Genomic DNA, 27,498 nt, shown 5'->3' with positions numbered 1-27,498 from the left:
ATTTATACCTTCTATGCCTTCTTTAACTGATGGATAGCTAGCTACCTAGGACTTTATATTGAAGAGGATTATCAGGCCTCATCTGGATTTAGCTGGAAATATGCCATAGATAATTAGTGATGGGAGGGAAAATTATTAGACTGTAATCTAGATATTTGCCATCTCAGTCATAGAAAATACCTGACACACTAGATAGAACTCATAGAATTCATTTTCTAGGGGATTTTACCTGCTTGTGGCTTTGTACCTTAGCTTGTGTAGGTCTAACAATTCAAAGTGCTCAGGGTCAATTAAGCTAAAGCACTGCCTCATACAACTCAGAAGAACATAATGTAAAAATCAGAATGGCAATATAATAATTTGCAATTAGAACTATTACTGTCAGGTTGATTAAAATTCCTGTGTCTTTTAGCCAGGGCACCCAGGCTGCTAGTGACATTGAGATAGATGAGTTAATAATACTGATTAAGACTTCATGTATTAGGTTATTACTTTCCTTTTTTCAGTATGTTCAAATTCTACTCTAACTCCCTGAGACAGCATCTGGTTCCTTGCGCTGACTGTGGTCATTCTTTTATACTCAATGTTGTAGGAAAGTCCTTCTCAAACTGTCTATGGTGAAGGTCCGATTTATTTTCTTTTCTCAATCTATCATGGACTCTTACTTTAATAAAATACAATATAAATAAAGTATTATAAAAATAAAATAAATAAAAACAAAATACAAGTATATTTTTATTATTTACTTCAATGGGTATAAAATAACTTCAAATTTTCTATAAAATCTTCTGAATCTTTACTCTTAATTTCTAAACTATAGTTCATAAGCAAACTAGTTCATGAAGAATTCAATGCTAATGAATTTAGGAAAAATTTATAATATGGTGATGTTTTATTTTTTGTGCATTTGATGGACGCATTATAGTACACTGGAGCCCCTGTATAATCAATTAAACTAGTATACTTATAGTCATTAAATGGATATAGAGAACAGGTTTATTACTTTAAATGGCTATAGAGTTCTACGGTAGCTTTATTTAAAATTTAGGTTTTAAAACATTAAAGTACATAAAATGTATAAAATGAACCAGAAACCATGTCCTTTCTAAAACAATAAACCAATTTCCAATGTGACATTTTCCATATAAAAATTATGACATTATTTAGGATGACATTTGGAAGGTTAATATTTGGATAAAATGTGAAGAATATTTAATCAGTAATAGTGTCAAGAGATATAGAACCAATGATTTGTTCCACTATCATAAGGAAATGGTTTGTAGATGTGTAGGAGTGATATTCATTTCATACTCCCACATCCTACATCCCTTTGCTCTGGTAATTGTTAACACAAAGAGCCACAATAATGACTTCTGTTACACCACCAACTTGCAAACTCTCTTAGCACAGTTTTATTTAACCTATTAAATCAATTCTGCCATTAAACAAACATCAAGTTTTTAACTAGTGTATAAAACTGTGAATCTTTATTTCTTGACCACTAAAACTTAGTCATCTAAATGATATGTTCTTCATTTTGTATGGTTGAAAAGTTGGGCATTTTCTGGTTTCTGGTCTCACTACTATTTTAATCTGCTTTATTGGCTCTTGGGTCCTGCCTTTCCAACCTGTTCTGGCTTTTATTGCTTCCCCATATTCAGACTCTTTAAGACTCACTAGCATTTACTACAGTCTTTAGCACATCTCAGTTTTTAAGCTTGACTTCCCAGAAAACACTTAACCTTGCAACTCACAAAGAGAACCCTATATACTCAGATGTACTTTAGTTCTTAGTGTGGTTATCATTTTTCTTACTACCTAATCCTAATGCCAATATTTTGTTGTCTTTATATTCATAATTTGGTGGTGGAGTAAGAGAGACCATTTCTTATCATTGTTCAGATATACCACTCTGTGGTATATCCAACATCTAACTGGTAGAATCTACCTCTAGTACATCTGCAAGCTTGTTGCTTCGTGCTTACTTATTTTCACACTCCGTTCTAAAGAATAATCGTACCTACTTATGAGTAGTAAAGATATATCTCCACTAGCAACCCTGATTTGATGTGGTTTTATACACTGTCATACAATTTCAAGTAAACTTCACACATGTAATTGCTTAACTCCTTCAAACTTATCTCAGATCATTTTATTTTATTATTTCCTTTCATCCTGAAGTTCAGAAATATAAAAATAGTAAACATAGTGGTAAAGTGGCAAGCTTAACAAATAGAAATTCATATTATAGAATTACCACGCTAATATTTTTATCTAGATGATTCACAAGGTTGTCAACTAATCTCACATATGCTTGTTCATTTGATATTAAGCATGCCAAATGGTGATATAAACCATGTCAAAGCTTTGGGTTGACCATGCTTTAAACTGCTGATGTAGAAGAACTACTACTATAGTCACAATAATTTATTGTCATTTTACAATTAAACTAAATTATGATTCAACGTTCACTAAGGATCTACTAACTACATTACTAGTTGTATATATATGAAAATTAGTATAAATATAGTTAAGAGATATCTCTTCTCTAGGAACTCATAATGAATTCTGAAATATGCATAGTACCAATGGTCAGAAAATATTACCCTAATAGCAGGCTGTGATAATAATCCTATAGGGGCTATAATGGAGATACACATGAAGAACACAGAGGGAAAGTTATTTCTCATTTAGGTATGAGGATCAAGGAAGGCTTTTAAGAAGACAATGAAAAATGCGAGCTGAATCTTTAGGATTGGTTAAACTTTGACAGGCTGATGAGGAGGTAAGGGAGTGAGCGAGTGGCCTGGTATAGCAGAGGAAGGAGATGGGGAACTGAGGGAATGGGTGAATCTTGAATAAAGTGGGGGGGGACTCTAAATGTTGTAAGCATCCTCTTTCCTGACTCTCATGCCTTTTTAACTATGTAGAGGAAATGGAAGAAAATCTACTGAACCAATTGTTTTGGCTGTTCTGATGTGATCACAGCATTGCTTATATGAATTGTCAAATAAGGGATGAGCTCATAAAAGGATATTAATGTGTCGTTTTTATTGAGCAAAATAACATTACAGAGAAGGTGATTTCAAAGGCGCATGGCTCTTTCATTACAGCCTTCAGGGGCGATGTTTGATCACTGAAAACAGGCTGCTTTGTTCCAGCTTTCTCTGATGTTTGGCATTATCCTGAATACATATGCTCTGACTTGGAAAGAATCAGTCTGTAAAGATTTAATAGATTTTAGATTTGCATATTTAAAGTACATGTCCTGTTGAAATGAAAACAATTTTAATACCTGTATATACACAAACATAGTTCAGACACACATCTCAGGGAATTTTTAAAAGGCAATTTATACATTATATATACTTGTTTTAAGATTATGAAAGTTGGCTATTTTTTAAATTAGCCATTTTATATTTTCGCTGAGGAAAAAGTATATTTTGAACATCATATTGATGACAAAGTACAAGAACCTTTTAAGTTTCAGCGATTTAGTATTTGCTGTATGTTCTTGTCACCTATCATGGAAATACCTTTCTAGTGTTGAGCATTGCTGACCACTCTATTGAAAGTGAATTAATAGCTTTTTTGGTTAGAGAAAATCAGGTCACAAAGATTAAAGAAAAATGTTAAAGAATAGTATTTGCATAAGGTTATTTATTTATTTTTTTACATTACCGAAAAGAGTGATTTTCTTTTTTCAAAAGGAGAAAGATGCTCGGAAAGAGACCCGAAGAGTCAAAAGCATTTTGTATGGTGACTAAAACATAGAATTTTCTCCTCATAGAATTCTCTGGCTTCTATTCCCTGTGAACTGATGTGTAATCTCACATAATTTCATCTTTTAATTTTGAATTGCAATGGAAACTTTGGAAAAAATGGCATTCCAAGTCAGTCAGTTTGATATATGTTCCATCTACAATTAGACACCCATTGCATTGAAATTAAGCCCAGCAGACCAGCTAAAATGGAATAGGTTAAATTATGTTCTGTTTCATGTGACAAAGAAAAATCTTACCATGTCATTTTTGTACTTAAAATATTTGTCTTTCCTTGTCCCCACTTTCAACATTCCCCTCAATGAAATGAAATGCTTTCTCCGTATGGCATGTTCTTTCCTCACTAGTTTTGCAACAATGTCACAACAGAGACTATTTCAGTTATACATTTGTTGCCTGGACCAGTGCTTGTCTAATGTTAGTGTACTTACGAATCATCTGGGGGTCTTGTTAAAAATTCAGGTTCTGATTCAGCAGTTTTGGGGTCTCGTCAAGATTCTAACAAGCTCCCAGGTGATGCCATAGATGACACTTTGGATAGCAAGTACCTAGATACATATGACCTCTCATTAAATTGATATTAGTTTCCGGATTGAAAATGTAGATTCTCTGACTTTGTGGTTGCTTCAGATTTTTATTGGCCTTTTTATTTGTTGGTAATTTTATAAAAATACTGAAAATCTATGCTCCTTCTACTTCTCTATTCTCCTTTCTTACCACTTTCCTTTCTTTACATTTCAAATATAACAAACTACTTGAAATTTCAGAATGTATGAGGCTTTTTCGTATCTTTGTGCCTTTTCAATTACAATACCTCTGCCTGTCCTAAGATCTAGTGATGCTTTCTTTAAAATTCAGCTCGGCTGTCATCTCCAGGGATCCTTCCCTAATTTCTTCACCATGTAATTTCTTAATTGAATGCCTCTAATATCTCCCACAATGCCCTATATTTTCTAAATTATAACTTTTTCATAATCTGTTGCATTACCTGTTTTCTTGTCTATTCCCTTCCAGTTAGTGCTTCTGGGGAGGAAAAAATTATTCATTTTATCTTAGATGTCCACTACCAATCACTATGTCAGACACACAGTAGGTTTTAATTAAAGATTGTTGAATGAATAAGGAAAGGAAGTTGATGTGTTATAGTTATGAAGTAATATAATACAATATTTTCTTATATGAAACTTAAAATTGCATTGGGAGTAATAAAAACTGAAGCCATAAAAAAGTTAAGTACAAGATGAGATACTACTAAAGATGTAAAATGTTAGCATGCAATTAATTACCAGATGAAGATCATAGAAATAAACTATTCTGATTTTATTAAAGAAACTGTCACTATGGATTTATTATTTTTTTTAATATCTAAACTTGCTCTCAAAGGATTGGTAATGACTGACAATGCTGTGTTTTGGAGCTAATGAAAAGTATAAATACATATGTAGTTAAAGGAATAGCATCAGAAAAAAAGGGAGTTTTAGAAATATATACTCAAACTTGAGGAACAGTTACACTAGTATGTATGTAAAAATGGTCCTCATTAAGTAATGAAAAGTAAGTTTGGTGTTCATTTCCACTCTCTACTTGAGAATGTGAAATCAGCACCTCCCTTGCTGTCTGGCTTCTGGTTGAATTTGGCCTGTGGGGTGCCTATCAGAGAGTCAAGTGGAGGGAGGATGAGATCAGGGTATTTATTTTCTTGTGTTGCCTAGAACTGGCTGTGCCTCTGTGTAAATTGCCCATTTGTCAAAACCTCCTCAAATTATTCTAATTCGAGTGTTCATTCTGCTTTCTTTTTAGACTCTGATACAATTGCAGAGTTGCTTAAAGCTAGATTGAAAGTCAAGCTTAATAACTTTTATGATAACCATTAATTCTATAAAAATGTTTTAGTTGCCTGCTGTATATCAGGCAAGATTCGATAAGGAGGGGGTTCAATAGAAAAAAAATTCAGAAAACAAACCAACCAACCTAAATTCTTGTGCTTATATTATTCACATTTTAGTGTGATAAAGAGGTTATAAATCATATTAGAATTAAGGAAAATTTGATATGTTTCAAACCACACAATTCTGTAATGTTTATTTATATAGTCTTTAATTTACTGTTTATTTGTCAAGTGATAATATCCCAGAGATGTAGTTTTTGGTTGTTCCCTTTTAACTAAGGGTGGATTATCGAGAATTTTTGCCTTTTCTCTTTTCTGTTGTTCATCTTCTGGTCATTTCACTAATTGCTCTTCTTCCATCAGGAGTATAAAAGGAAAATAAATGAGTGAAAAGCTTAGCTTTGTATCTATGATAAAAAGGAAGGAGACTGAAATCCTAACTAAAATGAAGCTTTTCAGTTTATCTGGGCTGGTCTGCCCCCTATTGCCATAAAGATACTGAGAGAGTTTTCAGCTTGCCAAAAATCAAGAGATAAAATGGACAAAAGTCCATTTTATATTCACAATGATGCAGAGACCAGGTCTAAGAAGTAGATATGATGCTCTTAATATAGAGCTCTGGTGTGCAGACCCTCTGTCTTCGGATCTTGGATTATATTACAATGTTGTTTGCAGTACTTACTTAGATCATTCTTGACTCATGTGAGCCTAATTCTGTGACCCTGCAAAAAATAGATTATAAATCCTGGTAAGGAAAGATGTCTTTGTAGTTCGACCTTGGAAAGATGAGCTAAAGGTACAGAGGAAACCATAAATTCAATTTACAATACAATGAAAATAAGATTATTCATACTTTGCCCAGTGGATGAAGAGGAAGTCTAACACTTTTTCTGGTGCATGCTGTACATTTGCAAAAGCTTGATTAATTCCTGCTTAGTAGGTAGCTAAGAGAGGAACTGAATAAAGACATTTTATATGAGGCTTTTGACTCTACTTCGTTCTTCATTATTTAATTATTATTTTAAGAAAACTTTAAACCTTTTTTTCAGGTTCTATCTATGAAATGTTTGGAAATGAATGCTGTTTGTCGACAGGAGAAGTGATTAAAATTACTGGTCTCAAAATTAAGAAAATCATAGCTGAAATTTGTGAGCACATTGAAGGTTGTGAGTCTCCACAACCATTTGAACTGCCGATGAATTTTCCAGGTACAGTATATACAACCATTTCTCATTCGTAAAACTGCATTGCTAATAGAAATATACATCTATATAATTGAAAACAATAAAAAATATGGTAGTTATTTTTTCACTCTAGGGGAACGGGTAAAAATCAGAATTTGTATATGATTTTAAAGACTGATAAAAGGCAAATATTTTCTCCCCTTTTTAACAAACATTTTTTACTTAGGACTGAATATTTTTTATTAACAATATTTAGTGAGTTCCAACTATATGCAGAACCAGCTATGCTAGATAGTGAAGATGAAGAAATCAAAGATATATATTTTTATAAATTATGTAGAGTGAATTAATATATATTAAATATGTCAACCCGCTTTATTCTTATTGCCATTATTCTAGCTCCCTGAATCACAACTAACTTCCCTGTCTTTTTGATGTCTGGCTGCTTTTTTTTTTTTTTTTTTTTTTTTTCTTGTCTACTTAATTCTGCTCAGCCTTACAAAATTAGTTCAAATATCATGTCTTTGGAAAATTTATGTGTACCCTCTAACTTAACCTAGATATCTCTTTTATGTTTCCAAAATATCTTGGGCACCATAGCATGCACCATGTTTTAATCAATGATGATTTCTTTATTTGCCTTATTCTCTAGACCGGGAGTTGGCAAACTTTTTCTCTAAAGGACTAGATAGTAAATTTTAGACTAGATGGTCTTTATCACAACTATTCCATTCTTATGTTGTAACATAAAAGAAGCTCAGATAATAAATCAATGAGCATGGCTGTGGTTCAATAAAAATGTATCTATAAAAACAGGTAGCCAGCAGAATTTGGCCTGTGAATTGCAGTTTGCTAACTTCTGCTCTAAATTAAAAATCCCTCACAGATACAGCATAACATAGGGGACTTTATATTTCTAGTACCAAGCACATTTTCTAGCACAGAGAATGTGCTCAATAATTGTTTATTGAATAGATAAATCAATAAAAAATTGAATGATTAGTAGAAGAGAAAAATCTAACAAACATTTTCAATATAATGTGATTCATGGTATGAATGAATTATGCATGGTTTCTATGAGAGTATCGATAAGGAACATCTAACTCCAGTTGGTCGTGTTTCAGAACATGGATTTCTGAGTTATTATATATGAATCCCAGCTCTACCACTCTGAGTTATGTAACTTTGCCAAGTTCTTTACCCTCCTTACATGTAAAATGGGAATAATAATGCTCTCTGTCTTCTAGTGTTGTTGGGAAGATTAAATATTGAAATGTATTTAAAGTGCTTAGAATGGCACTTACCATATAGCAAGGGCTATAAAAAAAGAAGGTATCAGCTTTTATTACCATTATTAATATTGTTATTATCATCAGTTGAGTCAGGCAAAGCCTTTTAGAGAATGTTATACTTGAACTGAGGTTTGGAGAATAAAAATAAATTAACTATATAAGGGGATGATACTTTCAAGTGCTCCAATATTCTGCTTCATTTCAATTGAAATCTTACTCATTGTTTTATTCTAATTATTCTTTCCTCTCCCTATCCTTTATAGCAATGGTTCTCAAACTTGGCTATGCATTGGAATCACCTAGAAAACTTTAAAAACTCTTGGTGCTCAGGCCATTTGCCTGAGATATTCTGATTTATTTGGTGTGGGATAAAGTCTGATCACCAAGGTTTCCCAAAGCTGCCAGGGTAATACTAATGAGCAGCCAAGGTTGAGAACCATTGCTTTAGAAGAAGTTTTTCCTAAGAACTCTAATTGGATGTATTAACTCTCCTTTTGAATCACTATAGTCTTTCCCGCCTTAATCATCATATTCAATACATTTTGCATGTAATTGAAGTTATTTGTGTGCTTGTCTTATGAGCACCATCTGCTTAATAGATCACAAGTTTGCTGAGGACTGATTCTGAATCTCATTTGTTGCTATATCCCCATAGTGTTTAGGAGAAGATATATATAACAAATATTTAGTAAGTTAAACTGACTAGAATCTTCTCATATTATGGGGTATTTCTTATTACAGTAATTAAAACACTTAGCTTTGACTAACAGTTTAACTTGGGTAGTCATTATTTAGAATATCCTTTTGAGCTTTCAACTGACATAATGATCTTGCACCAATTGAGCAACAGTTTGAAAAATGTACTTACAATATTAGTTTTATTGTAAAGATCAGGGTTAGAAGGAAGGGCTAAAGTGATTGATAATGATCAGAAAATACTTTCTTTAAAAAAAAAAAAAAAACGAGGTTATGATGAAGGGGATCCCAAATATAGGAGTAATCCTTCTACATCAGCACTAGGGAGAGAGATAAAAACAAGGCCACTAATATTTTTTATAAGTTTTGACAAAGGCATTTTGATATTTGATATTTATACTCCACTCAAAGCTTTCAATTTCAACTCCCAGTTAGATTTTAATCTCAAAAAGTCATATATACGTATATGTATATATATATATATGTGTATATATATACACACACACATATATATATGATTTTATTTTTCAATTAGAGTTGACATTTAACATTATATTGGTTTCAGGTGTACAGCATAGTACTTAGACATTTATATAATTTAGGAGATGATCTCCCCAATTAGTCTAGTGTCCACCAGGCACTATACAAAGTTATTACAATATTATTGGCTATATTCCACATGAATACTGTGTAACTACCAATTTGTACTTCTTAATCCCTTCACCTTTTTCATCCAGTCCCTGAATCCCCTGCATCTGACAAACAACAGTTTGTTCTCTGTATCTATGGGTCTGTTTCTGTTTTGTTATTTTGTTTTTTTTGTTTTTTACACTCCACATGTAAGTGAGATCATATGGTATCTATCTTCTCTGTCTGACTTATTTTACTTAGCAAAATACCCTCTGGGATCATCCACATTGTTACGAATGGTAAGATTTTATTCTTTTTTTTTTTTTTTTTGTGGCCATGTAATATTCTATTGTATATATGTACCACCATTCCTTTTTTTAATTAGACTTGACATTTAATATTATTTTATTTTATATTGGCTTCAGGTGTACAGCATAGTGGTTAGACATTTATATATTTTATGAAGTGATCTCTTGATTACTCTAATACCTACCTGGCACTATACATAATTATTACAATACTGTCAACTATATTTGCTATGTTGTACTCCACATCCCTGTGATTATTTTGTAACTACTAATTTGTACTCCTTAATCCCTTCACCTTTTTCACTCAGCCCCCTCAGTCTCTCTCTCATCTGCAACCACTAGTTCATTCTGTGTGTCTGTGAGTCTGTTTTCATTTTGTTTATTTTGTTCTTTAGATTATACATGTAAGTGAAGTTATTTGGTATTTGTCTTTCTCTTTCTGATTTATCTCACTTGGCATAATACCCTCTAGGTCCATCCATGTTGTCAAAAATGGCAAGATTTCATTCTTTTTCATGAATGAGTAATATTTCATTGTATGTACCACATCTTCTTTATCCATTTGTCTGTGGATAGCCATATATTGGTTATTGCAATAATGCTGCAATAAACATAGGAATTCATATATATATTTTTTTCAAATCAGTGTTTTGGTTTTCTTTGGATAAATATCCAGAAACGAGATTGCTGGGTGATGTAGTAGTTCTATTTTCAATTTTTCGAGGAACTTCCATGCAGCTGCAGCAAATTGCAATCCCACACTCTACTCTCTTCTTGCTTGCATGGTTTCTGAGGAGTAGTCGGAAGTAATTCTTATCTTTGTTCTTCTGTAAGTAAAGTCTTTTATTCCGTGGCTTCTTTCAAGATTTTTCCTTTATCTTTGATTTTCTGCAATTTGAATAAAATATTCCTGTGCAGTTTTTAGTTTAGTTTTTTTTTGTTTGTTTTTTTTTTTGTTCTTGTTTTCGTTTTTGCATTTATCCTATTTAGTGTTCTCTGAATTTCCTGAATCTGTGGTTTGATATCTGTCATTAATTTGGGAAAATCCACAGTCATTATTGCTTCAAATATTGCTTCTGTTTCTATTTCTCTTTCTTTTTCTTCTGGCATTTTCATTATGCATGGAAATACCTTGCTATATCTTTTGCTGTTATCCAACAGTACTCAGATATCCTGTTCTGTTTTTGTCTTTTTTGTTTTTGTTTTTTTTCTAATTGCTTTTTTTTTTTTTTTTTTGGAAAGTTCTATTAATTCATACTGAATTATGGAGATTATTTCTTCTGCGGCATTCAGTCTACTAATGAGCCCAGTAAAGGCATTCTTTGTTTCTTTTATAGTGTTTTAGATCTCTAGTGTTTCCTTTTAGCATTTCCTTAGGTTCCTGTTTCTGGCTTACATTGTCCACCTGTTCTACTTTATCCGCAAGAGCCCTTAACATATTAACCATAATTGTTTTAAATTTCTTGTTTGACTATTTCAACATCTTTGCCATATTAGAGTCTTATTCTGATGCTTGATCTGTTTCTTTTACTGTATTTTTTGATTTTTAGTGGGCCTTTTAAATTTTTCTTAATAGCCAGGCATGATGTACTGGGTAAACAGAGCTGTAGTAGAAACAATTGTTGGTAATGTGGCAATAAAGTGTGGCCAGGGGTGAAACAGTTTATAGTCCTACAATTAGGTCTCTATGTTTTTGCGAGCCTGTGTCCCTGAACTATAAAATTCACAAGTGCTCTCAGTCCTATTCCCCATCCCTTACGTGGAACAGGTTGGCAAGAGTGGGGTGAAGTTGGGTATTTCCCTTTTCCTATGTGGAAGAATATAGAACAAGGTAGAGCTGGATATTTTCCCTCCCTAAGTGGAATCCTAGAGAGGTCATTAGTTGTGTATTTTTATTCCCCCTCACATCCAGAGCAGTTGGTCCTGATAAAACACCAATAATTTCTCTTAAGGGCAGGCCTCATTAGGAGGTATAGAATGCTGTGGTCTATTTCAAAATGGTTTCTTTAAGATACCAACTAAATGGGAGAAGATATTTGCATACAATGACTCTGTCAAGGGATTAATATCCAAAATATATATAAGGAACTCATATAACTCAAAAACAAAAACATCGATCTATTTAAACAGTAGACAGAGGACTTGAACAAACACTGCTCCTAAGAAGACATACAAACAGCCAACTGACATATGAAAAGATGCTCAACTTCACTAGCTATTATAGAAATGCAAATCAAAACCACAATGAGGTACCACCTCACACCTGTTATGATCATCATCAACAGGACAAGTAATAACAAATGTTAGAGAGGTTGTGAAATAAAAGGAACCCTCACACACTACTGGTGGAAATGTAAATTAGTATAGCCACTATGGAAAATACTACAAAGATTCCTCAAAAAAATTAAGAATTGAATTATCATATGATATGACCTAACAATCCCTCTTCTGGGTATCTACCCCCCAAATTTGAAAACATTTATCTGTAAAAATATATGACCCTTATGTTTATTGCAGCATTATTCACAGTGGCCAAGACATGGACACAACCAAAGTGTCCTTCTATAGATGATTAGATAAAGATGTAGTGCATATATACTATGGCATATTACTCAACCATAAGAAAAGATAAAATACTGCCATTTGCGATAACATTGATGGATCTTGAGATTTTATGATAAGCGAAATAAGTCAAACAGAAAAAGTTGAGAACCATATGATTTCACTAATATGTGGAATATAAAACTGAAAGCAACAAATGAACAAGACAAACAAAAACTCATAGACACAGAAAATAGTTTAGTGATTACCAGAGGGTAAAGAAGGGGAGGAAGAGGTAGATGAGGGTAAAGGGGGTCAAATATATGGTGCCAAAAGGAAATTTAACTTTAGATGGTGAACACAATGCAATATACATATGACATGTTATAGAATTGTACACTTGAAATCTATTTAATTTTATTAACCAATGTCACCTCAATAAATGTAATTTAAAAAATAGTTTCTTCTACCCTCCCTTTGTGACAAGCATTAGGGTATTTTTCTCTGATAGTCACTGTGAGAGCTGGTCAAGTTCCTGATGTAAAACATAAAATCATGTGTGTGTGTGTGTGTGTGTGTGTGTGTGTGTGTGTGTGTGTGTGTGTTGGGGGAAGTATATAACACAGTTTGTCAACTGCAGTTTAGCAATTCCTACCCAGGTTCTGATTTCTGTAGAGATTTCTTCTCTGGTGGGTTGTGGTTCTCTATACTTGCTTCTCTATCTCTACAGTTCTGGAGGCAGGGATTTGTCCTTTGTCACTTCTCTGATGGATCTAAGAAAACTTGTTTTTTCAGTTTGTTCATTGTTTTACTTTTTGTTCAGATGGAGTAACAACTTCCAAACTCCTTATACGCCAGGACAGAAACCAAAAGTCCAATGATTTTTAAGTATACATAAATTTAGTTATTCATTTTTCAATGGTTGCTTGGGTATTACAATTAACATTTTAATTTATAACAATCTAGTTTGGATTAACTAATTTAATTTCAAAAGTACATAGCATTTAGCTTCTCTATAGCTTCATTTCCCCCTTTTGAGTCATTATTATGATAAAATTTACATCTTTATATGTTGTTTGTCTATCAACTCAGATTTATAATTTTTTTTTATGCAATTGCCTTTTTTAAAAGGTAGGAGAAAAAAAGATTTGAAAATAAAAATCTACATTTAAACTTTTATATTTACCTTCTTAGTTACCTTTCTTGGTACTCTTTTTCCTTCATGTAGAATAGAATTACTGTCTTGGGTCTTTTTATTTCAGCCTGAGGACTCCCTTTAGTATTGCTTGTATGGTAGGTTTGATCGTGACAAATTCTCAGTTTTTATTTATCAGGAAATGTCTTAATTTCCCCTTGATTTTTAAAGAATATTTTTTTCTACATAGAGATTTTTGGTCTATAGTTCTTTTCTTAACAGCATTTTCTTACATGTCATCCCAGTCATAACCAGCCTCCGTGGTTTATGAGTGGAAATCAGCTTTTAATCTTATTGAGAAACCCTTGTAAATGTAGAGTTGTTTTTTGTTTGTTTGTTTGTTTGTTTTTATCTTTTCAAAATTCCCTATTTGTCTTTGGTTTTCAACAATTGGATCATGATATGTCTACATATGGATATCTGTGTTTATTTTACCTGGAATATAGTGAGTTTATTGAATGTGTAGATTTATGTTTTTCATGAAATTTTGGGAGTTGTTGTCACTATGTCTTCAAACATTTTTTCTCCACCTTTCACACTCTCTTCTTTTGGGATACCGTTATTCACATGCTAATGTGCTTGATGATGTATAATAGGTATTTGAGACTCTGTTCATTTCTTTTTATACTTTTTCTTTCTGTTTCTCAGAATGGGTAATCTCAATTGACCTCTTTTTAAATTTGATTTATATTTCTTATTTGTTATGACTTCATTTTCAGACTTCCTTTTAGTTTTGTAGATAGGATTTCCTTTAGTTCATACTTAAAATAGCTAATTTCTTTCTCAAGAAGTCCAATGCCTGGGCTTCTCCCAGGACAATTTCTATTGACTGTTTCTGTGTTTTTTTACCCTGTGTATGGGCCATACTTTCTTGTTCCTTTGCCTGTCTCATATTTTTTTTTTTGTTGAAAACTGGATATTTTAAACAATATAAAGTGTCGACTAGAAATCTGATTCTCCTCTTTCTTCAGGGTTTGTTATTACTAGTTGTTTAGTGACTTTTCTGATCTAAATCTATAAAGTCTACATTCTTTTTCATATATGGCCACTGAAATTTTATATGGCTCAGTAATTTTAGGGGGCAACTGATGTCTGGACGATATCTTCCTAAAATAACTGAAATCAAGAGGTTTCCCAATCTTTGTTGAGGGGTTCTGTGTTCATTTGGGGTCATGCCTTCAACATTCAGAGAGGCAACTGAAAATTCTTGTTAGTCTCTACTTCCTCCTCACGTAGGGCTTCAAAGTCAGCTAGAATTGGGAGCTTGGGGCCTTCTCAGACTTTCCAGAGTGTGCACACAGTCCTGCACGTGTGTAGAGTATTACACATGTGTATAGTCTTCTAGATACCCAGGAATAAGTCAGAACTTCTCAATGTTCCAATGGACATCTCATCCCTCAGCTTTTCCTTTTAAGCTTTTTGGTTAGCTTATTGTTTTCCCTAACGGTTAGGCACCACTGCAGGCAACCACAGAAATTAAATAATTTCCTCTCATTGTTTTTGACAAATATCCTGAGGAAAAGTCTTTTCCCACTGAGTAAGCTCAAAATAAAATAAAATAAAGACAATGTTGCAAGTAGAATCTTCCAGACATGTTAAATAATGACTATTTTCTGAGAATGAGTTTTAAAGGAACTCCAGCTCATTTCTACCCCATCCTGTGACTGCTAGGCTACTTGTTTTGCTATGATTGCAGACTGTTAATTTTCAAGGCTATTGGAGATTTGATGAGGGTGAGAGGAGTGAAAATATAAAAAGGTAATATGTCACAAAGTTTGCTGTTCTTACCAAAAAAATCAGACATTTTTCATTAATAAATGTTCTTCAGATTACTATAATCTTTTGGTTAATTTCCAGAATTCCGAAAAAAAAGATAATTCTGAAAAATGTTTTGTTGTTGTTGTTGTTGTTTGTTTGTCTGTTTGTTTGTTTTTACGGATTTTCTCACTGCTTTTGTGGGGGATGATTTTCAAAGATCCTTAGTCTACTGTTTTGCTGACATCACCCACCCTTCTGTATTAAAGTATATTCATACGGATGTTTAATTTCTCATGGTAATACAAATGAAAATGACCATAACCCTGGCAAGGGTACTATAATGATTTCTTTGAAAATAAAGATGCTATTCTGAAAGAAGATCCCCAGCTCTTGACCAGTAAATATAGCTTTATAGATACAGCTCCAGCAAATGAAACCTCAAACAACAGTCAAGAAATGAAAACTTTGTAGGGATTTGGCAAGGACTTTCAAAGGGCAATCTAGAAGTTGCATTTTTGCCAAAATGTGATTGGATGATTAAAATTGCAATTAACATCATTGGTTGCATCCTATATTAATATTGTTTCCATATGTCTCTATTTTGTCACCTCAAAAAAATGCTCAATATATTAAAAGAAATAAAAAGCAATCATTTTGTTTTTTATGAAAATTAACATACTGCTTCAAAGCACAATTTGTTCTTTAGAAGACAGCTTCCTTTGCTGAACCTTCTTATGAGCTAGAAAACATGACATTCTTGCCAAACACAACAAAAATATATTCTCATATTTGGTAGTTAATTGCATTATCCCCACAGATTGGTAAATCATGTAATGTTTGGGGCATAGTTTAGTTGTAAATTTCTGGATTGCTTCCTGGAAAGATTTCTTCCTTCTTTGAAGTGTTATAATGCATAAATAATAAATGTCTTCTCATTAGAAATGAGAAATATCTAGAAAAAAAGTATTTTAATATTTTTCTGCCGAAGAGCCTTTTTTGTTGTTGTTCCCCCCAAATCAAGTTTACATAAGTGTTTCTGAACTATATGTTTAAGGAGTCTGTGATTGCATCTCTAAAATCAACATTAAAATTATAAGGATGGATTGAAAACACTTTTCATTTGAATTTTTAAATCATACTCTATAAACTTTATTACTGTATAGAAATTTTATTGTGGGAGATAAGAGGCATGTAAAAAAATGTGATAGTAGATCTTAGAGATGAGATGTTCTCTACTCCTTCTACCTATCCTGCCTAATCCACATACTCTAATGAGAATCTTGAGGATGTGCCAGACACTGTTTTAAATATAAAATTGTTCTAAACACAGACATATACACATTACTAACTGAATTTACATTTTTTATATGAGAAAACAGAGCCACAGAGCAGCCAAATAACTTGCCCAAGATTACATAGTAAATGTTTACATTCAATCTATGTTAGCATGATCTGAAAGAAATATAATGTAAGACTGTACATTCATGTTTATTTGTCTAAGTTTATTTACATAGCTGTTCCAGAAGCTTCAGTTATTTAATGCATGGCCCACTCCGTAAGGTTCCTCCATGTAAGTGATCTGAGCAAGCCCAAGATGGCAACCATAGTCTTTCATAACCTAATCTCAGAAGGGACATACCATTTCTTCTGCTATATAGCCACGCATCACTTAATGACTTTCTGGTCAATGATGGACTGCATACATGAGGGTGGTCCCATGAGATTATTACAGAACTAAAAACTTCCTATCACCTAGTGATATCAAGCAATGTGTTTGTGGTGATTTTGCACTTGATCTTAGCCAAAAGGCTGAGAAGTATATGGTGATGCTGGTACAAACAAACCTACTGCATTGACAGTTATATAAAAATATAGTACATACAATTTATAGATGTAGCTCCAGAAAATGAAAACTTCTTATGGCCTGGACTGAAGACCAGACATAGAAATGTGTCCCTCTCAGCAACATGACTATGGCCAAAACAAAATTTTGTTTGTGATGTCGAAAGGAAAGGCTAGACCTGATAACTATGTTAAATTTAGTGCTAGCTCTAAGTGGTTTAAGTGATTCAACAATTATTATTCATTACATAATGTGAAAGTGAATGGTGAGTCTGTAAGTACTGATGTGAAGGCAGCTGAAGAATTTTTAGAAACTCTAGATAAACTGATTGTGGAAAAACTTACTTGTCAGAGCAAATATTCAATATGTATAAAACCTTTTTATTCTGAAAATGGATACCTGAAACAACTTTCAACTGTAAGAAGGCAAAATCAATGCCAGGTTTCAAGGTTTTTAAAGACGGGATAGTAGTCTACTTGGGGGCAATGTTGCAGTCTACAAATTGAAACCTTTTGTGATCTGGCACAATGAGAACCCAGGGCCTTTAAGAATATTAAAATCACACACTGGTTGTGTACCACAGGTGCAATAAGAAGTTGTGTATGACCCAGTTCCTCATCCAAGATGCATTCCTGAATTGCCATGCCAGCTTATGGAGAACTACTGTTTTGAGAAAAACATAACTTTCAAGGTTTTGCTTATTGTTGATAATGCTTCTGGAAATCCTTCTTCTTTCAATGTTATTCATCCCCATATTAAAGTAATTTTTCTCCATCCAAATACTGCTTCTTTGACTTAATCAATGAATCAAAGGGTTATACATCTAAGGAAAAATTTTGCCCAAGGTATTGCTGCTGCTGTGGAAACTAATGATGAAATTCTGAAAGAATGGCAACATCTATGACCGCATCAAGAACATTGCTTGGTCTTGGGGTGATGTCACCAAAGAGTGTGTGTACGTCATCTGGAAGAAGACATTCAAAAGGTTTGTCCATTACTTCGAAAGATTTGCCAAGGATGAGGAGGTTGCAAAAATCAGCAAGGCTGTGTGAGATGGCAAACAACTTTAACCAAAGTGTGAATGTGAATGAGGATAATGTTGAGGAGCTCCTAGAGATGGTTCCTAAGGAATTGACTAATGAGTTGTTAGACCTGGAATAAAAACACATAGCTGAAAAAGAGGCAAAAGAAAAACAAAATGCAGAAGAACAAGAAGAACCTCCAAACAAATTCATAATAAAAGGTTTGGCAGAAATTTTTGCAGAACTTGACAAACTTCTTAAAAAGTTTGAAAACATGAACCCCAATATCTAAAGGTTTTCATAGAGAGGAATGTTCATGGTGAATTATCTGCTTATAAGCATCAATGACAAAAACAAAAACAAAAACAAAAAACCAGCAACCACCAACAACATATTTCTGAAAAGAGTGACACACCTCAGGCAGGAGGTATTTCAGAAGAATGCATTGTTGTCATAGAAGATAACAGCTTCACGAATGTTATTGCCCTTGAAGCCCTTTCAATGGATCAAGATGTGGAAGTAGAAAGTAGTGATATTGATGAACTTGACCTTGTGTAGGCCTAGGTTTATGTGTGTGTTTGTGTCTTAGTTTTTAACAACAAAGTTTAAAAAGTAAAAAAATAATTTTTAAATAATATAGAAAAAGGCTATAAAGAAAAATTTTTATATGGCAATACAATGTGTTTGTGTTTTAAGCTGTTATTACAAAAAAGTCAAATAATTAAAAATTTTATAAAGTAAAAACTTATAGTTAGGTAAGGTTAATTTATTACTGAAGAAAAAAATTTTAAATAAATTTAGTATAGCCTAAGTGTACAGTGTTTATAACATCTATAGCAGTGTGCAGTAATATTTCACATTTACTCACCACTCGCTCACTTAATTACCCAGAACTTCTAATCCTGCAAGCTCCATTCATGATAAATGCCCTATAGAAGAGTACAACTTTTTATCTTTCATACCATATTTTTACTGTATCTTTTCTATGTTGAGGACATGTTTAGACACACAAATACTAACCATTTTATTGCAACTACCTACAATATTCAGTGCAGTAATATGCCATATTGGTTTGTAGCCTAGGAGCAATAGACTATGCCATATAGCCTATGTGTGTAATCGGCTATGCCATTTGGGTTTGTATAAGTGCATTCTGTGATTTTCCCACAATGATGAAATCACCTAATGATGCATTTCTCCGAATGTATCCCCTATCATTAAGCAATATATAACTGTATTGTTTTGATCATACAAACAAATGCTGGTACAGTCTTGGAGGAGACTGAACAAGGGTGTGACTACTAGGAAGTGGAATCACTTGGGGCAATCTTAGAGGCCAGCAGGCACAGATAGAAAAAAAACAAGTTAAAAAAAAAAACAGATATGAAGTTAATTTTAATAATATATTTTATATAAAAGGTACATCTAAAATATCCTTTTAACATCTAATCAATACATAATTTATTGAGATATTTTACATTGTTCTCATGCTAAGTCTTTAAAATGTGGCATGTGTTTTCCACTTATAGCACATCTCATTTCCAGCTATGCAAATTTCAAGTAGCCACCCTTTAAACGCTCAATACAGTGCCTCCAGTTGTGGTACTGCAATGGAGAGCACCAATATAAATCTAAACAGCATGGTTCTGGAGTCTGTGCACTTCTTACTTAAATATAGAAAAAGAGTGAGATGTCCTTTGTAAGCCAAAATCAGTGTTATAATAAAGAGCTATAGATCTTGTAGATATGTGGCAACCTTTCTCATTTTTTTGTTATATACAGTAAGCATCGTAATATTTAAAGAGATCTAAACTAATGCCACTCTTAACATAAAATGGGAGTTTTTAGATAACTTTAAAAATTCACAAAATATAAAATTTATTTTATATATTTAATGAATTTAAATCACGTTTTAAAGAAAAACTTCAGGCAGCGCTTCCTACTTAATTTCTACCAGAGAAATGGTTAAATGGATTTTATCTGTCAGGTGGCCAAGCTATCCCTAAGTAGCCACATAGCTGTCAAGCTGACTTGTCATACTTTCAGAAATGAAAATGGTCAGTAATGAAACAATCAGTAATGAAACAATGAGCCCACACGAGTATAGCAATTTATTTCTAATGGCACAGCAGGCAGCATGAGTTTATGCCTTAGTGTTTCCCCTTGGACCCCACATCCCAGAGTCTGATATAGAGCAGGGCCAGGAAGAACACTAAGTTAAGGAAATCCCAAATGTAGAAGGGACTGCTTGGCAAACCTGCCAATCTTTGCTCTGAAGAAAAACATTGTCTTTATTACTCTGGAATATATTAAAATCTTTGGGGAGAGGGAGTAGATTTTACTATTCTAGAATGTCTCTCAGGAGGGAGATACTCTTTATCATGTCTATATTGGTCAGGAAATAAATCTGTTGCCTCCAAATCATGCAGAAATATCCTGGACAATTATCTACCAACAAATTCATTTCCCGTAACAGTAAGACTCTTTTCTAAATCATTTCAATTATAAATATGAAAAACACAGGAAAGTATTTAGAGTAAAATATGGCAAAAATTAGATTAATAATATAATTATTTTTCAAGAAATTGATTCAGGTTAAATTACTAAAATTTATGAAACCTGCTCCTTTGTGCCTCTGCACCAAAATATCTAATACATTAACATTTTTGTAATAAATTTCCACATTGTTTTATTTGGGAAACTATATACTTAATTAATAAAAACACCATATCGCATTCAATGGTTATTCATTCTATATTTCATCTATCATCAAAATGAATAAATCTTTTATATTTATCCATTTTATGATTGTATCTATTTTTTTATTTGATTAAAATATCAGTTTCTAAATTTCTTTTAGAAATTACTTGATAGGAAAATTTTTATGTAAAAAATATTTAAAATATCTTTAATAAGTTTATAGTGAATAATCTTTTTATCTCCAATTTTTCAAAGGACTTTAGTTAAAGAAAGCAAAATATAAGGCAGAATTTGCTTCTATTTTTCCATCCGGATGCTATGAAGAAACAGATTCAGAGAGGCCCTAAATAGGCTCCCTGCCTTTGGATAATTTGCTATTCGAGGAATCATGGGCTATTCTTCCAAATTTTCTGGGTCAACTTCTCTTAAGGCATCTCTTCCCCACTGTGCTCTCTTAAGAAAAATAAATTTATCTATGTCTATTACACAAAATATTGTCCTTGACAAAAAGAGATATTCTGGATATACTATGAAAGACAATTTGAAACAATCTGAATGCACAAGAAATTCAGGCTTTTCCACTAATTTTCAGTTCCAATTTTTTTTTTTTACTCTACCTTTTCTTCTACTCTAGTATATGATTAGATAGTTTCTTTAAATTCTCAGTCTTTTGCTAACTAAAATGTATATTATCTGGAAGACAAATAGAGTTTGCAGTTCTAGGTCAAAATATTTTTTTCCTCCATTTATGTACATCTTAGCCTTAGACCAGAATTCTGTCAAAAAGTGTCTACACTGACACTTTTCTATAAGTTTTTATAGTATTAGTATTTTATGTACCTCTTCTAAAAATCTATTTTATTAGTTTTTGTTTTTACCTTTTCCATTTCCTACATGTACAATTCCTCTACAGTTCTTTATGGTATTACCTCAACACTACACTGTGCAGGAACCATACTCTGTAATACCATAATGATGGATGCATGTCTTTACACATTTGTCTAAACCCACATAATGTGCAAAAAGAGTAAACCATTATATAAACCATGAACTTTGATTATGATGTGTCAAGGTAGTTTATCCGTTGTAGCAAGTGTACTACTCTGGCGGGGGATTCTGATAATGAAGGAGACTATGCATATGTAGAGGCAGCAGATACATGGAAAAATCTCTGTATTTTTCACTCAATTTTACTGTGATCCTAAAACTGCTCTTAAAAAATAAAGGCTTTTTCCCAATGGCACAACCTCTAAATCACCGATACATAAATACGGTAATATGTACTTTATCAAAGTCCAGTTAAGAGAGTCAAGGAACTAAAGAACTAAGTAGAATATTTTTACTGCACTAAAAAGTCCTCTGCTCTGCCTGTTCATCCTTCCTCCTTGATATTCTTTGATCTTTTTATTGTTTTCATAGTTTTGCCTTTTCCAAAATGTCATATAGTTGAAATCATAATGTAGCCTTTTCAGAATGGCTTTGTTCACTTAATAACATATCTTTTTGTGACTTGATAGCTTGTTTCTTTTTAGAAATGAATAATATTCCATTATCAATAAAGTTGCTATAAGCATCCATGTGCAGGTTTTAGTATGAACATAAGGAACATAACTTTTAAAGTTATAAAATGTATTGATTTTTTTCAATTTTACAAAATCACATAATCTTGTAGAAAATTAGAAAATGGAAGAAAATGCAAAAAAGTAAATTAAAGCTCTCTATAATCTTATTACATTTCCTTCCATTATTTTCCAGTACATAGTACACACAAACAGACATGTATTTTAATATAATGGGAAACAGGCTTATTTCCAAGGATTTGCCTATGTTATTAAATATTATTTAAAAAGTGACTTTCATTTTTTATATTATATTTTTATATTATAGTTCCTCATATAGATATATCATAATTTATTAAAGCTATCCTGAATATGGTCATTTTATGCAATTTGTGCTACAATGAGCAGCCTTTTAACTGAAGTTGCAACTGTATTTCTGATTACTAAAGTATTTTCATATACACAAAATTATGACTTCAGATGTAAAAATGTTTTGAAAGCTTTTGAAGCATATTGCCAAATCACATTCCATGAATGCTCTGCCATTTTATATCTCTACCCCACTAGGAACTAAGGAACTAATGAGAAGGTCAATCTGGTTTTTCTAAAGCTGTTACTTAACTGTCCATCCCTTCCTTCTCACATTTTAAAAAAAGTTAACAGCTTTATTGAATTGTAATTTACATAGCATAAAATTCAGCTTTTTAAAGTATATAATTCAATGATCTTTTAGTATTTCTGTCTCAGTTTTTAAGCAATATGAACTTGAAAACCTTCATGATCCTAGGAAATGACAGGGCCTGACATAAGGTGGCAGAAGGTTACAATCAGCAGTGCTGTCTGTAGAGTGAGGTGTGCACAGTGAGTCATGCAAAAGAAGCATGGTTCTTGTAAGGGTGTTTGTTTTCACTCTTATTTAACACCATTCTATAACTTTGAGTAAGAAGATATGGCTAGAAACAAATGAGTTCGAAAGATTTTAGAAATGGGGTGATAATCATTATTTGCAGTAAGATTATCTAGAGAAACCAATGGAATCAAATGAAACAAAAATTTAAGATTTGTTAGAATAAATAATGAGTTTTAGTAAGATGACATGATAAAAAAATATAAGTAAATATATAGAGTATATAAATAAAATATACACATAAACAAATATTTATATAGAATATATGTAGTCATAACTTTTAATTTATAACCATTTAGAATATAAAAATATATTATTAAATTGCAATAAAAAAGCACAGAACTAGGCTTAATAGAAATATTATAAAACTTTAACCCATTTATTTTCTTATTTACTTAAACATATTATAAGAGCTTACTTGTTTATTAAGAATAAACAAAAATACATTTTAAATGCTTGCATCAGAAAACTGAATATTGTATAAATATCAATTGTCCATAAATTAGTTTGAGAGATTAACACAATGATAAACCTAATTCTCATACTGTAATCGTAATTATTATTATATTGACTCTTTGAAAGTAATTCTAAAGTTCATTTATGAGAATAACAAGTGAACGTATTCAAGCAAAGATTTAAAAAACAGAACAATAAGGGAGTGCTTGTCCTGCCAATATTAAAACTTATTACAGAGTTAGAATAAATTATACTGAATGTTACAGAAAATCAAAAGCTAGATTGATGATAATAATAGTGATACTAGTTGTTATAGAGCAATGCTTTGAATTTGACTCAAGTGCTCCTGAACTTAAGCTTTTGTTTACAGCTCTGAAGTAGACTTTAATATAAACTATTATTTTCTGTTTGATAAAGTTGGTACAACACATCTAGGTTTAAAGGAATAATTATTTAGTAAAACATTACAGTACAGTTATCAATTTAGAAAAGAGTAGACAAAATTGGATCATCAGGCTTACACCACTTCACAAAAGAAATTCGTAGTAGAAGAAAAAGTTACATTTTAAGTAAAACTATTTTTGTTTGTATTTAAAACAACTTTTAGATTTTAAATATAATTTAAAAACATAAAAAATCAATATATTTAATTACATAAAATGAAACTTTCTGTACATCAGAAAAATAAAAACAGGAAGAACGTTTTAACAGCAAAATGACACAATTTGAAAAAGACTAGATATCACTAAAATGAAAAACAAAAAAAAAATCAATTGGATAGTCTCAAACACTAACTGGGAAATGAATAAAGGACAGAAGAAATTTAGATGGCTTGTTATCACACGGAAATTAGTTTGGATTCATTAATGTAAATTAAAATGATAATGACAACATTTCCACATATTTATTAGCTGAACTTTTATGATTATAATAAAGTTGAAAAAGGTATTGTCAAGTGGTCACTGTCAAACCCAACTGAAGAGTATATAGAATGTTATAACTTTTCTGAAAATAAAGTTGACATATTTCAAGAGCCATCTGCCAGGCATTTGGCAAATATTTATTTTGTGCATGCACAGGGGTAACAAGTGATGACAAATAAACTTATGTCTTAGTCCCTGCCTTCCTGAAACCAGTATTCTGCTGAGAAAAGGGCCTTTTACTTAGTAGTTCCACTTATTAGAATAAATTCTAAGGAAATGACCATCTTAAAATTATTTATACTAGAAAAGTAATAGAATCAATTTAAATGCCTAATCATGTGGGAAAAAATAAGTTATGATACATCTCTTAAAACATATTATACAGCTAGCTATTAAAAATCCTCCTTGTCAAAAATAATTTTAAACATGAGATTTAATCATAGTTTAATGTTAAATGAAACAAGTGGTATTCAGATGAATATATATGATATAGTTTTAAAGCATTTCTATCTCTGTGTAGGTATATGTCGAAATGGAAAAAAATGTCAGAATTTAAAAAACTGGGTGATCTCCTTGATGTATTTTCTTATGCCTGAGTTAATTAATTTTCTTATCAATAAAGTTGGGAAAATATAAATACTATTCATTTCTTAAAATTCTTCCAAGAGTTAAATAAGTAAAATGAGGTGATCATTAAGTCCTTACTATAAACTTTGGCCTATAGAAAGTGCTCAGTGATTTTAGTTCTTTTTATTTATTTTTTCTTATTATCTTTAAAAAATTAAGAGGGGCTACTCTGTTTCATGAGACTCAACACGGGTAGGCCTTTAATGTTCTTATTTCAGCTCTATCTTCCTTATTCTGAAAGTAAATTCTTCAGTCTTTTGGGGGCGATTGGTCTATGTTTCTTAGTTTTTGATGGTGTGTAAAGTTTTCATCTTTTTCCATCATATTCTGTCTGTGTGGTTTTGCAAATACTTTAATGAGAAATCAGGACTGTCGTGTCTAGGCTGCTAAACAGGTGATATTTAAACCCTTCTCGATGAGATACAAATCATATAAAATGGCCACTCATTTATCTTCAGTACTTAAAGTACTCAACAATAGCAAGTCCAGTGTCGCTGGTTTTTTTCCGATGAGCTCCCGTCTGAGCCAATCTCAGAATAGTCCGAGGCAGTTCCACAGGCATTACCTGTGCCAGACACCCCAGTGCTCTAAGGAAATTCATCATCCTAAAACTGCTCAGGAACCCTTGCTGACCAGGTACGAGGTCATATTGGTATGGAGTCCAGCAAGCTGCTTTCCAGAACAAATCCATGGGCATCATGGTGGGCAAGCTAGTTGAAGAGCAACTGATTATAGGTGGGATTTTCAAATTCATGTTATTTGAGTTAGTTTTGTGTTACTTAGAAATTTGCAATCAAAAATATCTTTAAGAAGAAAATATTCCTTTTTGTATGCTGGTGAATTTAGAAAAAAATTCAGTTTTCTTTATCGTGCAAATCAAATCTATTTAAATCATAAGCTCTGGAATTCATTTAAAAATTATGGCTATATTGAAAAATTACATCTCTTTCTAATTCGAATTTAATGTGAACTGATTTTTAATTGTTTTTGTATAACCATGGGTAACATATTTTTTGAACACTGCATGGTAAAAATCAGCAAATAAGTCAGAGAAAGCACATTAAAAGAAACGCTGCAGCATATGTGACAGTTATAGAAGAATTGCTGCTGTTTTCACCCTTCACACCAGAATAATTTTTTCAGTATTTACCTCCCATGTGTAGAGGGGGAAACATATGGGGCTTTACATAATCGTAAGCATAAACAGGTGGCTACTTAGGTACATTTAATTTTCAGGCAACATCAATACTGAACAACGCCATCAGCACCACATGGCTCCCAAACTCTTTCCACTAACATTCCATTAGCAAAATTAAGATCATTAAAATAGAAGGAGGGATACTCCTCCCTCAGTTGGCCTCAACTACCTTTCAGAGCCATGCATAAACACATTTTCAAAAATGCCTTGGCATTTTGCTGCTTCTTTTGTTCAAGGGAATTTCAACAACTGTGTATAATGTATACCTTGTTAATAACTATGAGCAGAACAATATTTTTATTTAAGAAGTGCTTAAGTCTCCCAATAATCTGCTTATTATGGGCATAAAATTATGGTGGCTAAATTCTAAGCAATTTATCAAAACATGGGATCAGACAAATTCTTCAAAGCAAACTGGAAATGTTTTCTCAAAGGCATTCCATCTACAGAAGTCACCTGAAGCTCATTTCCATATTCAAACACTCTAGCAAAATCCGTGGAAGTTATTATTGCTAAGAGTTTTTGCTCCATCTGCGTCAGATGATGAATTGTGATTCTACATATTTTGTCTTATCTAATTTGATCCCGTCTGGAATACTTCTTTGGCACCATAAACATTAATCTCTCTGACCTTATAATCATCCTGCAATGGCTTAGGAGAATTAATAAAAAATTAGGAGAAATAACCATTATTTTTTGTGTTTTGCTTTTTTGGTGCATGCTAAGTATGAAGTATCATAAAGGTGTATCATAGGTATTAACTTATTTAATTATCACAATTATTTTATGAGATAGGTGATATAATTTTCTCCACTTTACGGAAAAGGAAACTGTAGCTCTGAGAGTTAAGTTCTCAGGTTTACACAGTGAGGAAAGGCCTGAGGCCTGAATTAAGCCTAGGCTGTCCGAATCAATGATTCACACTTTTACCCCTTACACTTTATACACTTTACTGCCGAGATAGCTATGTGCCACTGGCCCTGAAAATT

At 32.3% G+C, this 27,498-nt stretch overlaps 1 protein-coding gene across 5 annotated transcripts in view; it reads left to right on the top strand.

Annotated features, from left to right (window-relative positions):
• THEMIS (thymocyte selection associated) overlaps window positions 1-27,498 on the top strand; it is a 160,346-nt gene that overhangs the window by 31,674 nt on the left and 101,174 nt on the right. For 2 of the 5 annotated variants that reach the window (XM_036221581.1, XM_036221578.1), the window contains exon 2: window positions 6,720-6,878. The exons of 1 other annotated variant lie outside the window; for it this stretch is intronic. In XM_036221581.1, coding sequence (XP_036077474.1) covers window positions 6,720-6,878 — 159 coding nt within the window. Of the gene's footprint in view, window positions 1-6,719; window positions 6,879-17,700; window positions 18,103-27,498 lie in introns of those variants that run through there. 2 more of the 5 variants (XM_036221584.1, XM_036221583.1) reach the window with 2 other exon arrangements.

This window comes from Rousettus aegyptiacus, unplaced genomic scaffold, assembly GCF_014176215.1.
Source record: "Rousettus aegyptiacus isolate mRouAeg1 unplaced genomic scaffold, mRouAeg1.p scaffold_m13_p_1, whole genome shotgun sequence".
Classification (NCBI taxonomy): domain Eukaryota; kingdom Metazoa; phylum Chordata; class Mammalia; order Chiroptera; family Pteropodidae; genus Rousettus; species Rousettus aegyptiacus.
The sequence above is the reverse complement of the archived record's forward strand: the minus strand, read 5'-3'. Positions and strand labels throughout refer to the sequence as shown.